Source organism: Loxodonta africana, chromosome 7, assembly GCF_030014295.1.
Source record: "Loxodonta africana isolate mLoxAfr1 chromosome 7, mLoxAfr1.hap2, whole genome shotgun sequence".
Lineage (NCBI taxonomy): Eukaryota > Metazoa > Chordata > Mammalia > Proboscidea > Elephantidae > Loxodonta > Loxodonta africana.
In genome coordinates this window covers 47006584-47023496 of record NC_087348.1, presented here as the reverse complement: position 1 = coordinate 47023496, position 16913 = coordinate 47006584, and the positions used below count along the sequence as shown (strand labels likewise).

The following is a 16913-nucleotide window of genomic DNA, read 5'->3' as shown; positions in this document are numbered from 1 at the left end:
GATTAGTTTTTTTTTTTTTGTAAGTTTCCTATTTTGCCAGGTGAGGCTATTGATTTGAGAGATTTCTTCTTTTTTTAATATAGGCATTTATAGCCCCAAACTTTCCTCTCAGCACTGCTTTAGCTCTGTCTCATTGATTTGGGGATGTTGTCTTTTATTTTCATTCATTGCAGAGCATTTTATGATTGTCTTTGTGATTTCTTCTTTGACACATTGGTTATTTAGGAATGTGTTGTTTAATTTCCATGTATTTGTAAATTTCCCAACTTTCTTAATGCTATTTACTTTTTATTGTATTCCATTGTGGTTTGAGAACATACTGTATGATTTCTGTCCTTTTGAATTTATTCAGACTTGTTTTCTGGCCTAGCGTATGATTTATCCTGAGAATGTTCAATGTGTGTGCACTTGAGAATAATCCGTATTCTGCTGTTGTTGGAAGGAGTGTTCTATCAATGTCAGGTCTGGTTTGTTTATGGTGGTGTTGAAGTCTTCTTTTTCCTTGTTGATCTTCAACCTGGATATTCTATCCATTATTGTAAGTGGTGCACTGAAGTCTCCAACTACTGTTATCAAATTGTGCATTTCTCCTATCAGCTTTTCCTTCATCTGTTTTGGACTCTGTTTTTAGATACATATAATTATGTCTTCCTGATGGATTGACTTCTTTGTCAATAAATGCCATTCTTTGTTTCTAGCGACATATTTTGTGTGATAATTAATTTTAAAAGCCTCCCGGGTTATTCTAATGTGCAACCAGGGTGGAGAGTTGCTACTGAAGTAGGATAAGTGGAAGCTGAGAATCCGAATTTTGTCTCTAAAGTTAGCCCACAGCTTTTAAGAGGTAGATTCCAAGAGATAGCCGTGGGATTGTCTGATTCCTGTGACTGGTGTAGAAGCATTGTGGAAACCTTGGTAGAAGGCTTTCTAGAGCAGGGTTTGTGGCGGTTAAAGTACTATGGTCCTGAAACAGCTGCCTTCACGTTATCTCACGACAGACGACAGACGGAATGTTCTCTGGCTCAGCCTGTCACAGAGGCCGGAAGACAGGCTCCCTCCCTCCCTCTCTGTGCCTGGTTGACACAGACCAACAAGTAATTACACTTAATATTGCTGAATGAAGTCCTCTTTTCCTGTGGATATTATAGCGGTTTAATCCTCACATCATAGACCATTCTCTGATGCTCTTTGCAGGTGTTATACGTAATTGAGGAGACAAAATCTGATTTCCAGAGTTCTGCTGTTTCTGTGAATTGTGTGGGGAGGGGCAGATAAGAGGAACAGCTCAGAGACCTTCCAGAGAGCTTATCAGAAGTAATTGGTGGTTCAGTGGTAGGATTCTCCCCTCCCTGCGGAGACCTGTGTTTGAGTCCCAGCCAATGCACCTCAAGCACACCCACCACCCAATGTCAGTGGTGGTTTGCGTGTTGCAGTGATGCTGAACAGGTTTCAGTGGTGCTTCCAGACTAAGACAGACTAGGAGGAAAGGCCTGGGCACCTATTTCCAAAAATCAGCCCATGAAAAGCCTGTGGATCACAACGGTCTGATCTGCACCTGATCACAGGCATGGTACAAGGCTAGGTGATGTTTTGCTCTCTTGCGCATGGGGTCACCATGAGTCGAGAGCTGACGTAACAGCAGCTAACAACAGCAATCAGAAATGAGTGTGCTCTTCATTCAGTGAAGGTAAACCACATGTGCAAAAATGAGGGTGTTTTAAGAAGAAAAAGCTCAATGTTTGCCAGGGGGAGAGGCTCCAAAAAGTAAAACCTTCTGCTCTTGGCAAACACGGCCCTCATTGCCCGGCAAGGTGGAAAATGATCTAGAATGAATTCTTCTTTATTCATTTTTATTCAAGCTTTAAAACTGTTTTTGATTCCCATATTCCCTCCCCTAGTCCTTTTTTCCTTTTTCACCCCCGCCCCACTTCTTCAGAGTTGTCCCTTAGGTATCACCTTTCGTGGAGTTGGATGATAGCTGTATTGAAATGATCTTTTTGAAGGTGGAAACGATTCTGTTTTCTCTGAGTCTCTGTTCCCACATCTGTTCTTAATCCCAGGAACTCTGATCCACTGTCAGGAAGTTTTTCCACCAAGCGACGAAAAGCCTCCCAAGGCTAAGTTACCTGACCCACGTTTATTTATTACCTTTTAAGATCCGTTTTCCCCTCAACATTTGTCTCTGAAAGAATCAATTGGGAACGTCTTGGTTTCCTGCTTCTAGATTCGCTGGAATTTTCATTCCAATATATATACACACAAGCACACACTCCTACACTATATATGTGCATTACCAGTAGCCTAAATAAATAACCTGAGAAAAAGTTTTAGTTGTAAGGTTAATTGTTCATCTCAAACTTGCTAGTTTTTTGTCTCGATTTTTATCGTTATTAGTAATGATTTTTTTTAAGAGGCAACGACAGCCGCCTTGGATTTCCTTAAAGTGCCTGTCTTCCTGAGAGCCCAAAGAATATCATAGGTCTGTCTCTCCTCAGCTCCCTCAGGGCTTTTTTTGGAGTGGAGAAGGGATACTTGCTTCACTTACATAGCCTCGTACTATCCTTGTGAGTCCATAAAATTTTTCTTCATAAAAAGCAAATCAGATTATGTCACTTTCCTTTAGAAAGATGTCTGCTAGCTGGCGGATAAGTATAGACTCCTGCCTGCCTCTCTCCCAGCCTCATCTTCACATACACTCAGTGTTCCCGTTGTGCTAACTTTTTCCAGATCTCTGACAAGCCATAACCTGTCACGACTCTGAGCTTTTGTTCAAGCCATTCCTTTTGCCTAGAATGCTCTTCCCTCTCCTTTTTTCACCAGCCACGTTCCTATTTATCTTTTATACCCAACTAAAGAGCTCCCTGACTGAATGAGTCACTCCTTCTTGAGTTCCTCTTACACTCTGGCCATTCCCGGCATACTGATTGAACACTGACTGCTGGGGAGAAACTATCTGAATGTGATAATAATTGATAACATCAATAATAACAGGTAATACTATGTAATAATACTGTGTAATAATATATAACACTAAATACTATACAATGCTACATTTAATAGTCTAATTCCAAATACTAATAGCTGCCGTATAATATATATGACAAAAACTAATACAATGTTAACCATCATAGCTAATATTATGCTCCAGAGAAACTGGTAAGCAATTATTATATTACTATCTCATTTAATTCCCACAGCAACACTGAGGTAGATACAGTTAATATCATCTCCATTTGCTGATAAGAGATTAAATAACTTACCATGATTCATACAGAGTCCCCGTGGCACAGTGGTTAAGTGTTCTGCTGCTAACCAAAAGGTCAGCAGTTTGAATCCACCAGCCACTCCCTGGAAGCCCTATGGGGCAGTTCTGCTCTGTACTGTAGGGTCATATACAGCCCTAAGTGGCGGACCCCGGATTTGAACTCAGGCAGGCTGACATTTGATTTTTTATTCTTAACCCTTGTAATAAACTGTTGAAAGGCAAATATTTATAAAGCCTATATAGCTGTTTGGGCTCAAACATAACAACGCTTGTGAGGATGGCACAGGACCGGGTCATTATGAGTCGGAATCGACTCGACGGCATCTAACAGCAACAGGATATAGCACTTAACGCATGTCATTGCAGTCATCTATTTATTGTCTGTTTTTTTCTTATTGGCCAGGAGTTCCTTAGCTAAGGGATTCTTGCTAGCAGAACTTAGATTTTATTCTCTTTGCAACCCCGTACCTGGTACCATATGTGTGGCATTTGTGAATTAATGTTTGTGGAATGAATAACTGAAAGAGTAAGGCCTGAGACTGTCTAAACATTACATTGGCTTCTACCTCATTTTTCTCGGGGCTAGTCATGCATGTGAAAAAGAGGTGTTTATAGAACCATAAGCCATATTAAGGGAGGGGAGGATATTTTTGAATACCTACTAGGTATCAAGCAGTATGCAAAATCTACTTTATTTTCACATAAACTGTTGCAGTCTATGCTGTCTCTATCCTTTCTTTCACAGATAGGGACACTGAGGCTAAGGGGGGATTAAGTAACGTGGCCAAGCCCTTAGCAATCATGTGGTGGAACTGGGATAGAAACCCAGATGCTTCTGAACCCTAAGCTGACCTCTTAACTCCGAGGCTACAGACCTTCTATTCTAGGTATAAAAAACGGGATGTCTGGGAAGGTGATTTTCTGTCGGAGAGTCTTCTGGAAAATCTGTTTCAACCGGATGCCTTTTTCTTATATTTGTATTCCAGTTAGCTTATGGTGTGTTGCTCTGTCTACTCCTCATTGTGTATCTCTGATGCTGCCAATATGGTATTTCAGGAAGAACTACCACCATGCAATAACTGATTCATAAAACTTGAAGTCCACTCCAGTGGTCATGCGGAGTTGGACTGCTTTGATGAAGAAGGGAAAAAGTGAAGGGCTTTATTGCTCAAACAATAATAAAATTGCAACGCCCTGAATTCCAGGAGTAGATTTGGCTTTTGAGGCTGTTTGTCATCTTCTTTGGGATCGCTATGAGAGGGTCTCGTCTCCCCAGACTTGTTAGAGAATATCACTTTTTAAAAGTCTGTTATTTTTATAAGGCTCTCTTTGCCTTCTTGCCCCCAACCATGAAGTCATTTTTCAGTTTAAAAGAAACCAGTTTGACTTTTTAGAAAATGAGCTAAGCGGGCTGAAAATAGTAGCAATCTTCTGTGCATTACTCTTGGAAGATTTTTTAGCCAGTGATGGCAGGATGCAGGAATTCACATTGCCTGTGTGTGCATGTTGATTCAAATCCTGTTAATTTTATAATTCCGCTTTTGTCTAATTTATGCTTTTGTATAGCACGTATTCTCACACCTTTAAAAAAAAAATTAGAGTGAGCTAAATTGCAGCTAGTTCATAACACATTTCTTATGAGAAATAGGGTTCTTAAAATTCTTTTAAAGAAAAGATACCTGTGACTTTTCTTGATATGAGAAGCAGATTCACACCGCCCTCCTTTCTGCTCCTCATTCCCACATTGTTCCTGCCTCCAGGTCTCTGAACCTGCTGTTCCTTCTTCTTGAAAGAGCTTCACTCCACAGTCCCATCAGCACTGATATTTTGTCCATGACCTTGCTTATCTCCTTTGCATCTTCATTCTTTGCAGGTATGACACAGACAGGGTTTGTGAAGTAATGAGAGTGAAATGAACAACCGAATGAGTAAGACCTCACATTGGTTTGCACCTTAGCTGACTATGGGTTGTCTCAGGTGAGACAGACCTTCCTCCAGGAAGCCTTTTCTGCCTTTAGCCTACACCCCAATTAAGGATTAGATGTTCTGTAGCTCCCCCATCTGAGCACTCACTGCATTGCACATAGAGGCTCCTTTGTCTGTGTCCTTTACTGTTGATTAGGGAGCCTGTCTTCTGCACTATTGAATTGCCACACAGTTGACTCAGAGCCTGACCTGTTTTGTTATTGGCCAAGAACCCTATTTTATATTGTTCATACCTGTTTTGTTATTGCCCCTTTAGCCCCATTTTATATTATACACACTTAAAAGAGTAAACCCTTATAAAGGGGAAAAAACTGGTTAAGAGTTGTAAAGCTGTAAAAGGGCCTTTTTGCTGGGACAACAACCATTTGAATATGAGCCCACAGCTTTTATGTATAAAGCAGGACCATTTGGAAGAAGAGAGAACGTGCTGCAATGGGGAAAGATTATAGAGGTGTGTCGTTTCCTCGTAGATATTCTTCTCCTGGTAACTACTCAGCCTGGGAGGTATGTGAGAGTTAGACTCGATTCAAGGGAGTGATGGTCAGAGTAGGCCCTCCACTGGCTCTAGCCACAGCTTCTGGAGTGGCAGTTGTCTGTGCAGTGGCAACATCGGGAAGAAAGGACTGATGAGGTCCTTTGCTCTGTGGGCCTATGACGTGGGTAGAATCTGCCCAGGTAGGCTCTTCCCATGTTGCTGTTCATTGGACTCCTTTAGTGCTTAATAAGAATGCAGATTCCCCTAGGGCAGAGACCTGGGAATCTGAATTTCTAACAACAACATTCTAACATATTCCTCTTCACGTGGACCACTGGCCACTCTTTGTGAAACTGCCTTAGAGGACAGGCAGTTCAGGAGAAATAACGGTAAGCTGACAGTCTGGTTCAGGGGGTAGCTGTCCTTTGTCAGGGTCCTTAGACAAAGGCAAAAATGCAGCCCCAGGAGGTCACCTCAATGGAGCACCTTCAGGAACGAGGGACGCTTTGCATGGTTCTGTGGTTACTGTAGCCCGGGAAACCGATTCCAGCCAAGAGTGATACCCCGCACCCTGTGCAAATTTAAAAGATAAAAGGAAGAGTCATGGTTTCCTTGACCACAGCAGAATGTTCCCTCCTCTGCAAAGTAATGAAATACACAGATGTTGAAATGAAAGGAGACAGAGATAGATGGAGACTAATAGAGAGCTGGCAACAGTTAAGGACCAACTGAGCATAAATGCAGAGGAATCCTGGGGTGCTCCTGGCCTGAGCACTTCTAGAGAATCACTGCTACAGCTCAGACAGGGCTGGCTGTTTTCCCCCAAGCCATCTGGTGAAAAGTACCAGCTCTTCAGGGAGGAGGCAGTTGATGATCAAAAGGAAAGCAAATGTGAAAAATGTATTTCCTTTGACCCTAGCAATTATACCTTAAGGAGATAATTGTACAAGTGGGAAAAATATTATAAGCATCTGGGTGTACACTGTTTATTGAAAACGCTCCAAATGTCCATCAATAGTGGGGCTTATGGGTACATAGATGCAGTAAAGTTTCCCTTAGCCATTAAAAATGATGACGTGGACCAGTAATTATTGACATGAAAAGACGTCAGATTATATTAAGTGACAAAAGCAGGTTTCAGAATAGCATGTATTTTATGGGTACATTTAAGCAAAACTATATTCATATTTCTGTTTATTGATTCTGTCAGTGACTATTGAGTAAGACCGTGTGCCAGGCACTTTTCTGGGCATTGGTGTAGTTAGCAATGAACTAGGCAATACCCCATTGCTACTCGGAAGCGTTGCCCTTGGTGTCTGCTGGGAGCTTGTTAGAAATGCAGAATCCTGGGCCCGCTCCAGACCTTCTCACTCAGAGACTGCATTGTAATGAGATTCCCAGGCTGTCCATTTGCCCGCTGTAGTTGGAGAGGTTCTGCTCTGGTAGCAGGTTTACCAGAATGGTCTCCGTGGATTCCCCCAGGTGGGGGCAGTTTGGGGTAATTTTTGCATTCACCTTTGTGTGTTTCTGTATGGGTTGAATTTCTCACGGTGAGCTATGTCTTGTGTTCACAAAAGTAAGCATGGTAATTTTGCAGAAGAGCTAAGGCTCCTGGGAAACGCTGGTGGTGTAGTGATTAAGTGCTATGGCTGCTAACCAAAAGGTTGGCAGTTCCAATCCATAAAGTGCTCCTTGGAAACTCTATGGGGTAGTTCTGCTCTGTCCTGTAGGGTCGCTGTGAGTTAGAATCGACTCAAGAGCAAAGGGGATTGGTGTTTTGGTTTTTAAGGCTCCTGCTTCAGGTTCTTTGGGCCACCTTGGACACACACTGGCAGGATCCTGGATGGAGAGGAGCAGCCAGTGCTCGTTTGGCCAACCGCAGAGGTCTGGACGAGAGACCCTAGGTGCCTGCAGCCAAGGCTAGAGCTACTGCCTCAGCCTGAGAGATGCAGCAAGTCTGATTAGCTGAGTTATGGCTGTTCCCACTGAACAGAGAGGCTTCTGACATTGCAGCCTCTGTCCAACTCTTCTATGTGATTGCTAGTGGAAGCAGTGGTAATAGTACCAGTTGCTGTCAAGTTGACTCTGACTCGTGGCGATGACCCCATGTGTGTCAGATCAGAGTAGAACTGTGCTCCATAGGGTTTTCTATGGCTGTGACCTTTCAGAAGTAGATCACTAGGCTTTTCTTCCAAGTCATCTCTGGATAGACTGGAACCTCTGACCTTTCGGTTAGCAATCGAGCATGTTAACCATTTGCACCACCCACTGACTCCTTGTTTCCATCCTTACTGGTAAAATAAAGAGTTGGCAACTGTGTTAGCCCTTCTGCCCTCCCCTTTATTTGTTCATATTTTATTTTACTGGTCTGTGAAATCCAGAGCCCCAACAGCCAGGCTTTAAGGAGGGAGGACTCAGATCAGGAAATCAGCCCAACCTCCTGGGGAGCTCCAGTCCTCTTGCTGCCAGTGAAAGCTGTCACTTTGAAAAGTTCATGGAGCAAATCTTGAAAAGTGAGGGATTCTAGTATTTTATGGACTAGAATCTCCTGTCAACCTTCGTCAGGGTGGCTTTAAAGACACTGCAGAGCCTGACTTCTACCTTCTGCCAAGGGCTGCTGAGGTCTGTGTGGAAATCTCCCCTCCGTGGAAATGGTAGGGGAGCGATAATCAGGCTTTGTCCAGGTCCCCCTAGAGCCCCGCCGCGGGTCCTGCGAGCAGGGAGCAGCCAACAGCTGTCAGCACCAGCTTTTCTCTGTACAGCTGCCAGACTACAGGCTGCCTGTGATCCACCTTGGAGGCTGCCTTAGCAGGCGTCGGATGGTGCAGATGTAAGTCCTAACAGGACAGGCTGCCTGTGACGAAAACACCAACTGAGCATTGCCGACAAGGCAAGAAGCCTCATTAGTCATTCCTGAAGAGGGTGCAGGGGCAGGACCAAAAGACCTGGATAATTGAATGATAGGTAATTCGTTTATAATTGCTCATATTCTTACTCTCTCTTCTCTTTCTGTGTTTCATAAAGTCTAGTTTTTTGGAGCAGGCCTGAGCCTTAGAGAAATCTAATGAGGCAGTAGGAGAGATGAATCAAGAGCAAGGTTTGAGCCTTGACTCGGTTTATTAGAAGTGTCAAATTATTTCACTTCTGGACCTCAGTTTTCTTATCTGTAAAATGGGTTGTGAGGCATGAATAAGATGATAATCTGTGAAGCATACAGCACAATGCTTCACCCATTCTAAGCATTCAGTAAGTGTGAGTTGTTATTATCCGGTCCCACCCCTTCATTTTGTAGGTTTATTTGTATATTTGGCAAATGTTTATTGAGCACCTGTTGAAGGCACTGGACAGGGCAGCTTTGTCAAAAGTGGTGAATTAAAGTATTCAAACAAGCATAAGTTCTGGATTGGAGGAGACAGCAGTCAAACAGCACAACACAAAGCCTGTAGCATCAGGTGGTGATCTGTCCTGTGAAGAAAATCAGGGTAAGGCCTAGAGGGACCGAGGGTGGATGTCAAGGGTCCTATGGTAGACTTTGCAATGGTCAAAGAGACCTCAGTAAAAAGGAGGAGTGAGCCAAGCTGATCTCTGGGAGGGAGGCATCCCAGGCAGAGGGAACAGCAGAGTGCAAAGCCCTGAGGTGGGAATATGCCTGCTAGGCTCCAGGAGGAACATGGAGGCGGCATAGCTACAGTGCGGAGAGCTGTTAGACATGACCTTGGACAGTATCCAGGGACTGCATGATGGCGTGATGGGGACGTTAGCTTAATGGTGGTTTTCTATCTCTCATTCCTTCCACATTGATTAATTGGAATTCTTTGTAAGAAAGAGCTTTCCCTTCTCCCCCATTTATTTATTTATTCAGCAATTTTTGGGATCAGTGTGAGCTCATGGGTATTATTTTATTCTCTGGGTGACACTTTAGTATTGTTACTGATTTTGACGTTCGAGTTGTTTAGATTTGGCCTTTGGAGGCCCCTTCAGGTTGACTCCTGTGTCCTTGTGACACTCTCATCGTTTTTTGAGCACTTCTTTACTTTCTGTCAACACTTGATATTGAAGGTTCATCTTGTATTTCCCCCGTGGAATCAACCACTTCTCCAAGGAGCTCTGGTCCCTATTATTGAAGGATAATATTTAGAAACCAGGATCTGGGCACTAGGTGTGCTCTGTGCTATTGGAGTCTATTGCTTCCAGTCCCTCTTAGTAGGCAGAGCTAAGAAATATATGTGTTCACCAACCATGCATATACACACATCTCTATTTATTTTTGTATTTATCTCTTTATATATTTCACTTTTTTATTGTTGTAAAAATACACATATAACACAGATTTGCCAATTCAACATTTTTTACATGTACAATTCAGTGATACTGATTACATTAATCGCGGTGTGCACCCATCACCAGTATCTGTTGCCAGGTTTTCCATCACCATAAACAGATACTTGATATTTTCTAAACCCTTTCCCTGTCCCTCCCACCCCTGGTAACCGCTAATAAACTTTGGTCTCTGTACATTTACCTATTCTAGATATTTCACCTCCGTGGGATCATGCAATATTTGTCTTTCGTATCTTGTATATATTTTGTAAAAATCCTTGAGTTCATACTGATGCTTTCAACTGTAATGCAAAACCTCAGGGATTATTTTAGCCTTTCCACTATGCTTATTTTTAACTTCTTTTTCTGAGCGTGAGAAACCCCCCTCTTATTATCTACAGTGTATTCATTTATACTTAATTGTTCAACCGGAGTGCGTACTTCAGGCAGTTTCAGAAAAGCTAATCCATACTCCTGTGAGAAAGGAGTTTAACTAGAGTAGGGTATTCACATAGTTTTTTTTTTTCTTTCTTTTTTTTAAGGCTCACGGAATTCAGCCAAAACAATGTTTTCCAAAGTTACTGTTCTTCTTTTCTTCCCCACCTCCTTTGGTGTGGTGTTGTTATTCATTGGTAATACCAAAAAACAAACAAACAAAAAAACCAAACCCGTGCGGTAGAGTTGATTCTGACTCATAGCGACCCTATACAGTCAGGTTCATTTGTTACTGTTTATATTCTGTTTGAGCCCCACCTCACCCATTGCTTATTTTGAAGGTATGCAAAATAGTATCATGGTTCTAATGGGCCAGAGCTATATAAAAAGATCTACTTAGACCAGTAGAAACTAGAGGAACCGCTGAGACTATTGCCCTGAGATGCCCTTTGAATTTGGAACCAAAGCCACTCTCAGAGATCACCTTTCAGCCAAATAACAGATTGGCTCATAAAATAAACAATATCACCATGAGTACGGGGCTGTTTTAAATAATAATCTGTATGAGACCAAGCAGTCAACATTTACCCTAAAGTGAAGCTGAGAAGGGTCAGGGCGACAGGCAGACTAGATTAATGGAAACAGAAAAACCAGAGTGGAAATACTGAGAATGCTGATACATTGTGAAAAATGTAACCAATGTCACTGAACAATACCTGTAGTAATTGTTAAATGGTAACCTCATTTATTGTGTAAACTTTTACTAAAAACACAGTAAAATATTACCAAAAAAAAAAAGATCTGCTTAGAAGCATGCACCCTCCTCATCTCTTAAAAAACCAAACCAAACCCGTTACCATTGATTCCCACTCATAGTGACCCTTTAGGATAGGTAGAACTGTCCCATAGAGTTTCCAAGGAGCAGCTGGTGGATTTGAACTGCCGACATTTTGGCTAGCAGCTGAACTCCTAGCCAGTGCACCACCGGGGCTCCTCTCATCTCTACTACCCTCCTTTTTATTTACCTGTTATTTCTGCCCCTTTCCCACGCACTCCCATAGGAAACCCTCTTCCTGTGCTTCTTTTGCACAAATCAGCCAAAACATTTCTATTTTCTTATGTCCACTTTTCTTCCACGAAGATTACTTTCCTTTTGTCACTTAACAGTATATCCTGGAAATCACATCATATTGTTCACAGAGATCTTCTGTAATGAGCATTTTTGACTTTGGTAATGAGAAAAAAATTTTGGAACCCAAGGATCCATTTAAATACTATATATAAACCTAGCAGTAGTGACGATGATGATAACTAGCGTAAGTGTTACTGTTAATTGAGCATCTGCTGTGCGGCTTGCTCTCTACTAAGCCTTTTATACAGATTCTCTCTCTGAATCCTTACGAGAGCCCTATCAGGTAGGTCAGATGTTCCCTCTCATTTACTAATGAGGAAACTGAGCCTCAGCAATGTTTAGGAACCTGTCCAAGGTCATAAAAGTAGAGCCAGGATTTGAACCTAGAACTCTCTCTCCCAAGTTTTGCTTTGTGAAGAGCACATTAGCACCATGGTAGAAGTTCCAAGATGAAACAAAGCCACCCGAGTGTTTTAAACCTGGGCACGTCCCAGGCTTTAAAACCCTGTTGATTGTGAACTGGCTGCTGCCAGAGCTCACATGTTTCAGATGGCGGGGACATGGAGATAATTTACTGCCTGTTTGTTCCACAGTAATGGCCCGTCCTTCTTGGAGGGCCATGGGTCCTGCCTCTGAGACAAAAGACAAGAGGGATGCTAGGTAGGGCCTGCTACCAGGGCTGCTGCAATAGATCTGATCTTACACCTCGTAATCGCAAGCCAGAGCAGCCAGTGCTGTTAACAGGAAAGTTCATTACCCCACAGGGCGGTTTGGTTAGCAAGACGCTAAATCAAGCCAGAATTACAGCAGTTTCTTTTCAAACTGTTTGTACAGCCAGAGCGGAAGAATTTCTTTGGAGCAGGAGTCTGGCTTCTGTTGGGAAAAGTGACAGCCTTTGGCAGGGAGGCAGTGTAGTCAAGTTGGTTGAAAGCTGGCTTCTGGAGTCTGAGTGTCCGGGACTACATCCCTGAGCCAGATTTTCTGTCAGTGGGGCCTTGGGCAAGTCACTTCACCCCTCAAATCACATCTGTGAAGTGAGGGTAAGAATAGCACCCATTCCCTCTGAGGCACCCCAGAAGAAAGGCCTGATAGTCTCCTTCCAAAAATCAGCCAGTGAAGACCCAGTGGGTCACACTTGTTCGAGCCACAAAGGATCATGGGGGTGGCGCAGGACTGGGAAGCATTCCATTCTGTCGTGTGTGGGATCGCCGTGAGTCAGGGGCAGACTCGACAGCAGCTAGCAATAACAACAACAACAACAACACAGTTACTTTGACGGTCACAGAATGACTTTTGGTTGGCTCTTTGGCACCTTAAGAAGCAAGCTATGTCCATGATCCATCTACCCAGGCACTCACCTGCTCACTCCTTTGTTCAGCACGTTTTGATCCAGCCCCCCTGTGGTTCACAGTCTGTGCTTCACCTCTTTGGAACTTTTGAAGCAGGAGAATTAGCTACTCCCTAGAGGATGGTGTCTGTCCGCTCTGCCTGAATATTGGGGGCGGGGAGTGGTGGCAAGAAACCTTTAGGGATTTCAGAATAAATCAGAAAGGACTCATTTGCACCCTCTGCTAGTGAAGTGGTATCCACTGGCCTGAGAGCTCTGATTTCCAGATGGCTTGCTCATCATCTTGTTTTTCCTCCTGCAGCCAAGGCGAAATCGAAATGCGGCCCGACGTTCTTCCCCTGCGCCAGCGGCATCCACTGCATCATTGGCCGCTTCCGGTGTAACGGGTTTGAGGACTGTCCTGACGGCAGCGACGAAGAGAACTGCAGTAAGTGTGGAGGATGCGGAGCCTGGGGTCCTTCTTCTTTCTCTACAGGCCACTCTCATCCTTGGGTTTCTCACACGCCTCTGCTCAGGCATTCTCTCTTCTTACCCAGATTCCGTTCTCTGTCACTCTTTTCTGGTGTAAATGTATAAATGCTCACCTACCATTTATTAGGAACTTCCTGGGCCCAGGGCTTGCTTTATTTTCAGTTCTCATAATGGCCACGCAAATGCACGTGTTAGTAGGTGTTATTATCCCCAGTTAGTAGGTAAGGAAACTCAAGTGCAGAGAGGTAATTTAACTCATCCTGGTTCCACAGAATGTAACAGAGCCAATTCTAGGCCCATTCAAACTTTCATCTACTTGGCTCTCTGACCCCAGACCTCTATGTGCTTGCTTGTTTTCCTTCTTATTTAGGGTTCTCTTAAAAAAAAAAAAAAAAGCGTTTATAAATGAATCATGCATATGCTATAAAAATACGAAGCTAAATTCCTCCTTGATCAGGACCACCCCCATTCATACGTCCTGCTGTGCAGTGTTCCATGGAGTCACTGAGTAGTGCAACACACTTGACTGCTAACCCAAAGGTTGGAGGTTCGAGTCTACCTAGAGGTGCCTTGGAAGGAAGCCCTGCGATCTACTTCCAAAAAAATCAGTCACTGAAGATCCTGTGGAGCGCATTTCTACTCTGACGTACATGGGGTTGCTGTGAGTCAGAGCAGACTGGATGGGAACTGGCTTTGTGGTAGTCCGTGGTATGCAGGCACACAGACCTCCATTAAGTTCATTCTGCCTTGCCCTGCCTCTCTTGGTGTTGGGCTTAATTACTCTTTGTTTGGACACTTGCTGCCCCTTCCTTCCTAGCATCCCTGTGTCCAGAACGATCTCACACAAAAGCAGCCTCAGGGACCTTCAAGTGTCCCTTCCACACCTTTAATAGTGTCCAGCTCTCCCATCAAGTTGCTGGGTGCTTTGGTCACTCTTGTCACTATTTCTTCTTCTTTTTTTTCCCCCAAATGTTTAGAATACTTGAATCTATAGTCAGCTCTGAACAACTTTACGTGTTTATTTTCTGTGCTTATGTATTTTCATAACATCTTTCCTCTTAATTATTGTAAAAAGCTTGAAAAATAGAGAAAAGTATAAAGAGGGAAACAAAACTGCTGATAATCCCACAAGCTAGAATAAAACACTGTTAAATATTCAGGCTATTTCATGCCAGTCTTTCTTTGTACATGTACCTCCTCTAATGCACCTAAATGAGATGTCCCCTTAATTGTCACCATTTTCCATGTTATTTATTTTTCTCCCCAAGTGTAAGTTTTAATGCCTTCAGTGATTGTTTGGATGGGTTTATATCCCCTGGCCTGTTGGTTCTATTTTAAGTCTCTGAGTAGGAGGGTCACCGTCTTTTGTGTATTTATGCCTTCCCAGGGAGCAGGGATTGCTGTATCCTCCCAATAGGAACACAGGGAGTTTACACATCTCCCATGTCCCTTTTCCTGTGGCATTATTTCATCCTCTGGGTCCCAGATGGCAGAAATATGGCATAGCTCCCAGATGGTTGTATGGTTAGTAGAGCAGCGGAAGCCTACCTTAGCAGAGCAAATGGATGCATTTCACTAACAGGGTAGGGGTGTGACTGAGAGAAATGACTCTGAAGCCAGAAAGTCTGGGCTTAGATTTGTGCTCTGTCCTAATGAAGCATGAGTTGGCCGTGCTGCATAATCTCCTTGCCAGGTGGTTTCCTTGTCTTTAAAATGGGGATGCTGGTAACCTGCTTCCCAGGGTTGTTGTGAGGATTAGATGAGATACTGTCAGTAAAGTCCTTAACATAGTGGCTGGCACAGAGTAATTGATTTGAAGAAACAGTAATGGCTTAACACAAAACTGAATGATTAAGGGGAAGACCACATTTTCTAGGATTTCTCCTTTGGCTTTGGATGTCCAAGGACATACTTTTATATTTCATTTAGTCCTTTAACAAGTGTGTATCACCTTGACCTCAGCTTCCAACTGTTCATGAGGATCTTATAACCTAAGTGGGGAAATTTTATATATGTATGTGTGTATGTATATGCACACACACATATATATCTGTATTCACCCATACATATAAAAGAATAATCCAGTGGCAATAAAAACCAAGTGTGATGCATTATACTATGTACATTCTAAATGATTCTGTCATCCTGGGTACTCCCTGCCATAATTAAAGACCCTACAGGATTTAAATGTGTGGATATTGGCCCTTAGTTGTCTAAAATAAGTAAATTACGAGCAATCCAAGTTTACATCAGTGGGCATTAAGCCAGCATTTTCTCTATGTACCATTTGAAAATAGTGATTCTAACTCATTAATCTGAAAGCTGGCAAATAAAAGGAAAGAATCAAGCATTTATCCTCCCTTTTTCTATAGAACTGTCTCTCAAAGGAATCAAATATTCAACTTGGGAAAGCTCTTTTCCGTAGAAGAATACCAGCTCATTGAAGAATGATAGAATTAGAATATCGCCATTTTGTGGGTTTTTTTTTGATGAAGACGTGGATCTAGGTAATGATCCTCAGTGGCTGCTAAAACCATCAGGTGAAAATTTGATGAGGAGCTTTGTCACGGATGGATCAGGCGGACAGCTCCTGGACTCACCCGTCGACCTTTTCATAGTTGACTTAGAATCAATATTGTACCATTTCAAGTGCAATGTAGAAACCTTATCACTCAGTAGATCTCTTTACATTACAGTTGTCTTATGTGTTACATCCTATATACATTAAAAAAGCCCACAAGACAACTTCTACTTTAAACTTTCAAATGTATTTTAAAGAACTCCAGAGGAGAAGGATAAATTATAATTACCCATTTCTGCTGCTCTCCCTTTATTCCTAATACTACAGGTCTCCTAGTTACCATTTCCCTTCTGCTTGAAGAACTTCCTTTAGCAAGTCTCTTAAAGCAGGTCTGCTGCTAACAAATTCTCTTAGTTTTCCTTCATCTGAGAATGGTTTTATTTTATTTTATTTTATTGAACTTCAGATGAAGGTTTACAGAATGAACAAGTTCTCATCAAACCGTACACACATTATTATATGACTTTGGTTAACAACCCCACGACATGTCCACACTCTCCCTTCTCAACCCTGGGTTCACTATTACCAGCTTTCTTGTTCTCTCCTGCCTTCCAGTCCCTGCCCCAGGGCTGGTGTGCCCCTTTAGTCTTGTTTTGATCCGTGGGCCTGTTCAATCTTTGGCTGAAGGGTGAACCTCAGGAGTGACCTCATTACTCAGCTAAAAAAGTGTCCGGGGGCCATACCCTCAGGGTTTCTGCAGTCTCCGTCAGGCCAGCAAGACTGGTCTTTCTTTTTGAGTTAGAATTTTGTTCTACATTTTTAACCAGCTCTCACCGGCACCCCCTGTTGTGATCCCTGCCAGAGCAGTCAGTGGTGGTAGCCGGGCACCATCTAGCTGTACTGGACGCAGTCTGCTGGAGGCTGTGGTAGATGTGGTCCATTAGTCCTTTGGACTAATCT

At 42.9% G+C, this 16913-nt stretch overlaps 1 protein-coding gene across 4 annotated transcripts in view; it reads left to right on the top strand.

Annotated features, from left to right (window-relative positions):
- The window catches only part of LDLRAD3 (low density lipoprotein receptor class A domain containing 3), a 300710-nt gene that overhangs the window by 120046 nt on the left and 163751 nt on the right, over positions 1-16913 (top strand). For all 4 annotated transcript variants that reach the window (XM_010592124.3, XM_023550709.2, XM_064288268.1 and 1 more), the window contains one exon: positions 13263-13388. In XM_010592124.3, the coding sequence (XP_010590426.2) occupies positions 13263-13388 (126 nt within the window). The remainder of the gene's footprint in view (positions 1-13262; positions 13389-16913) is intronic.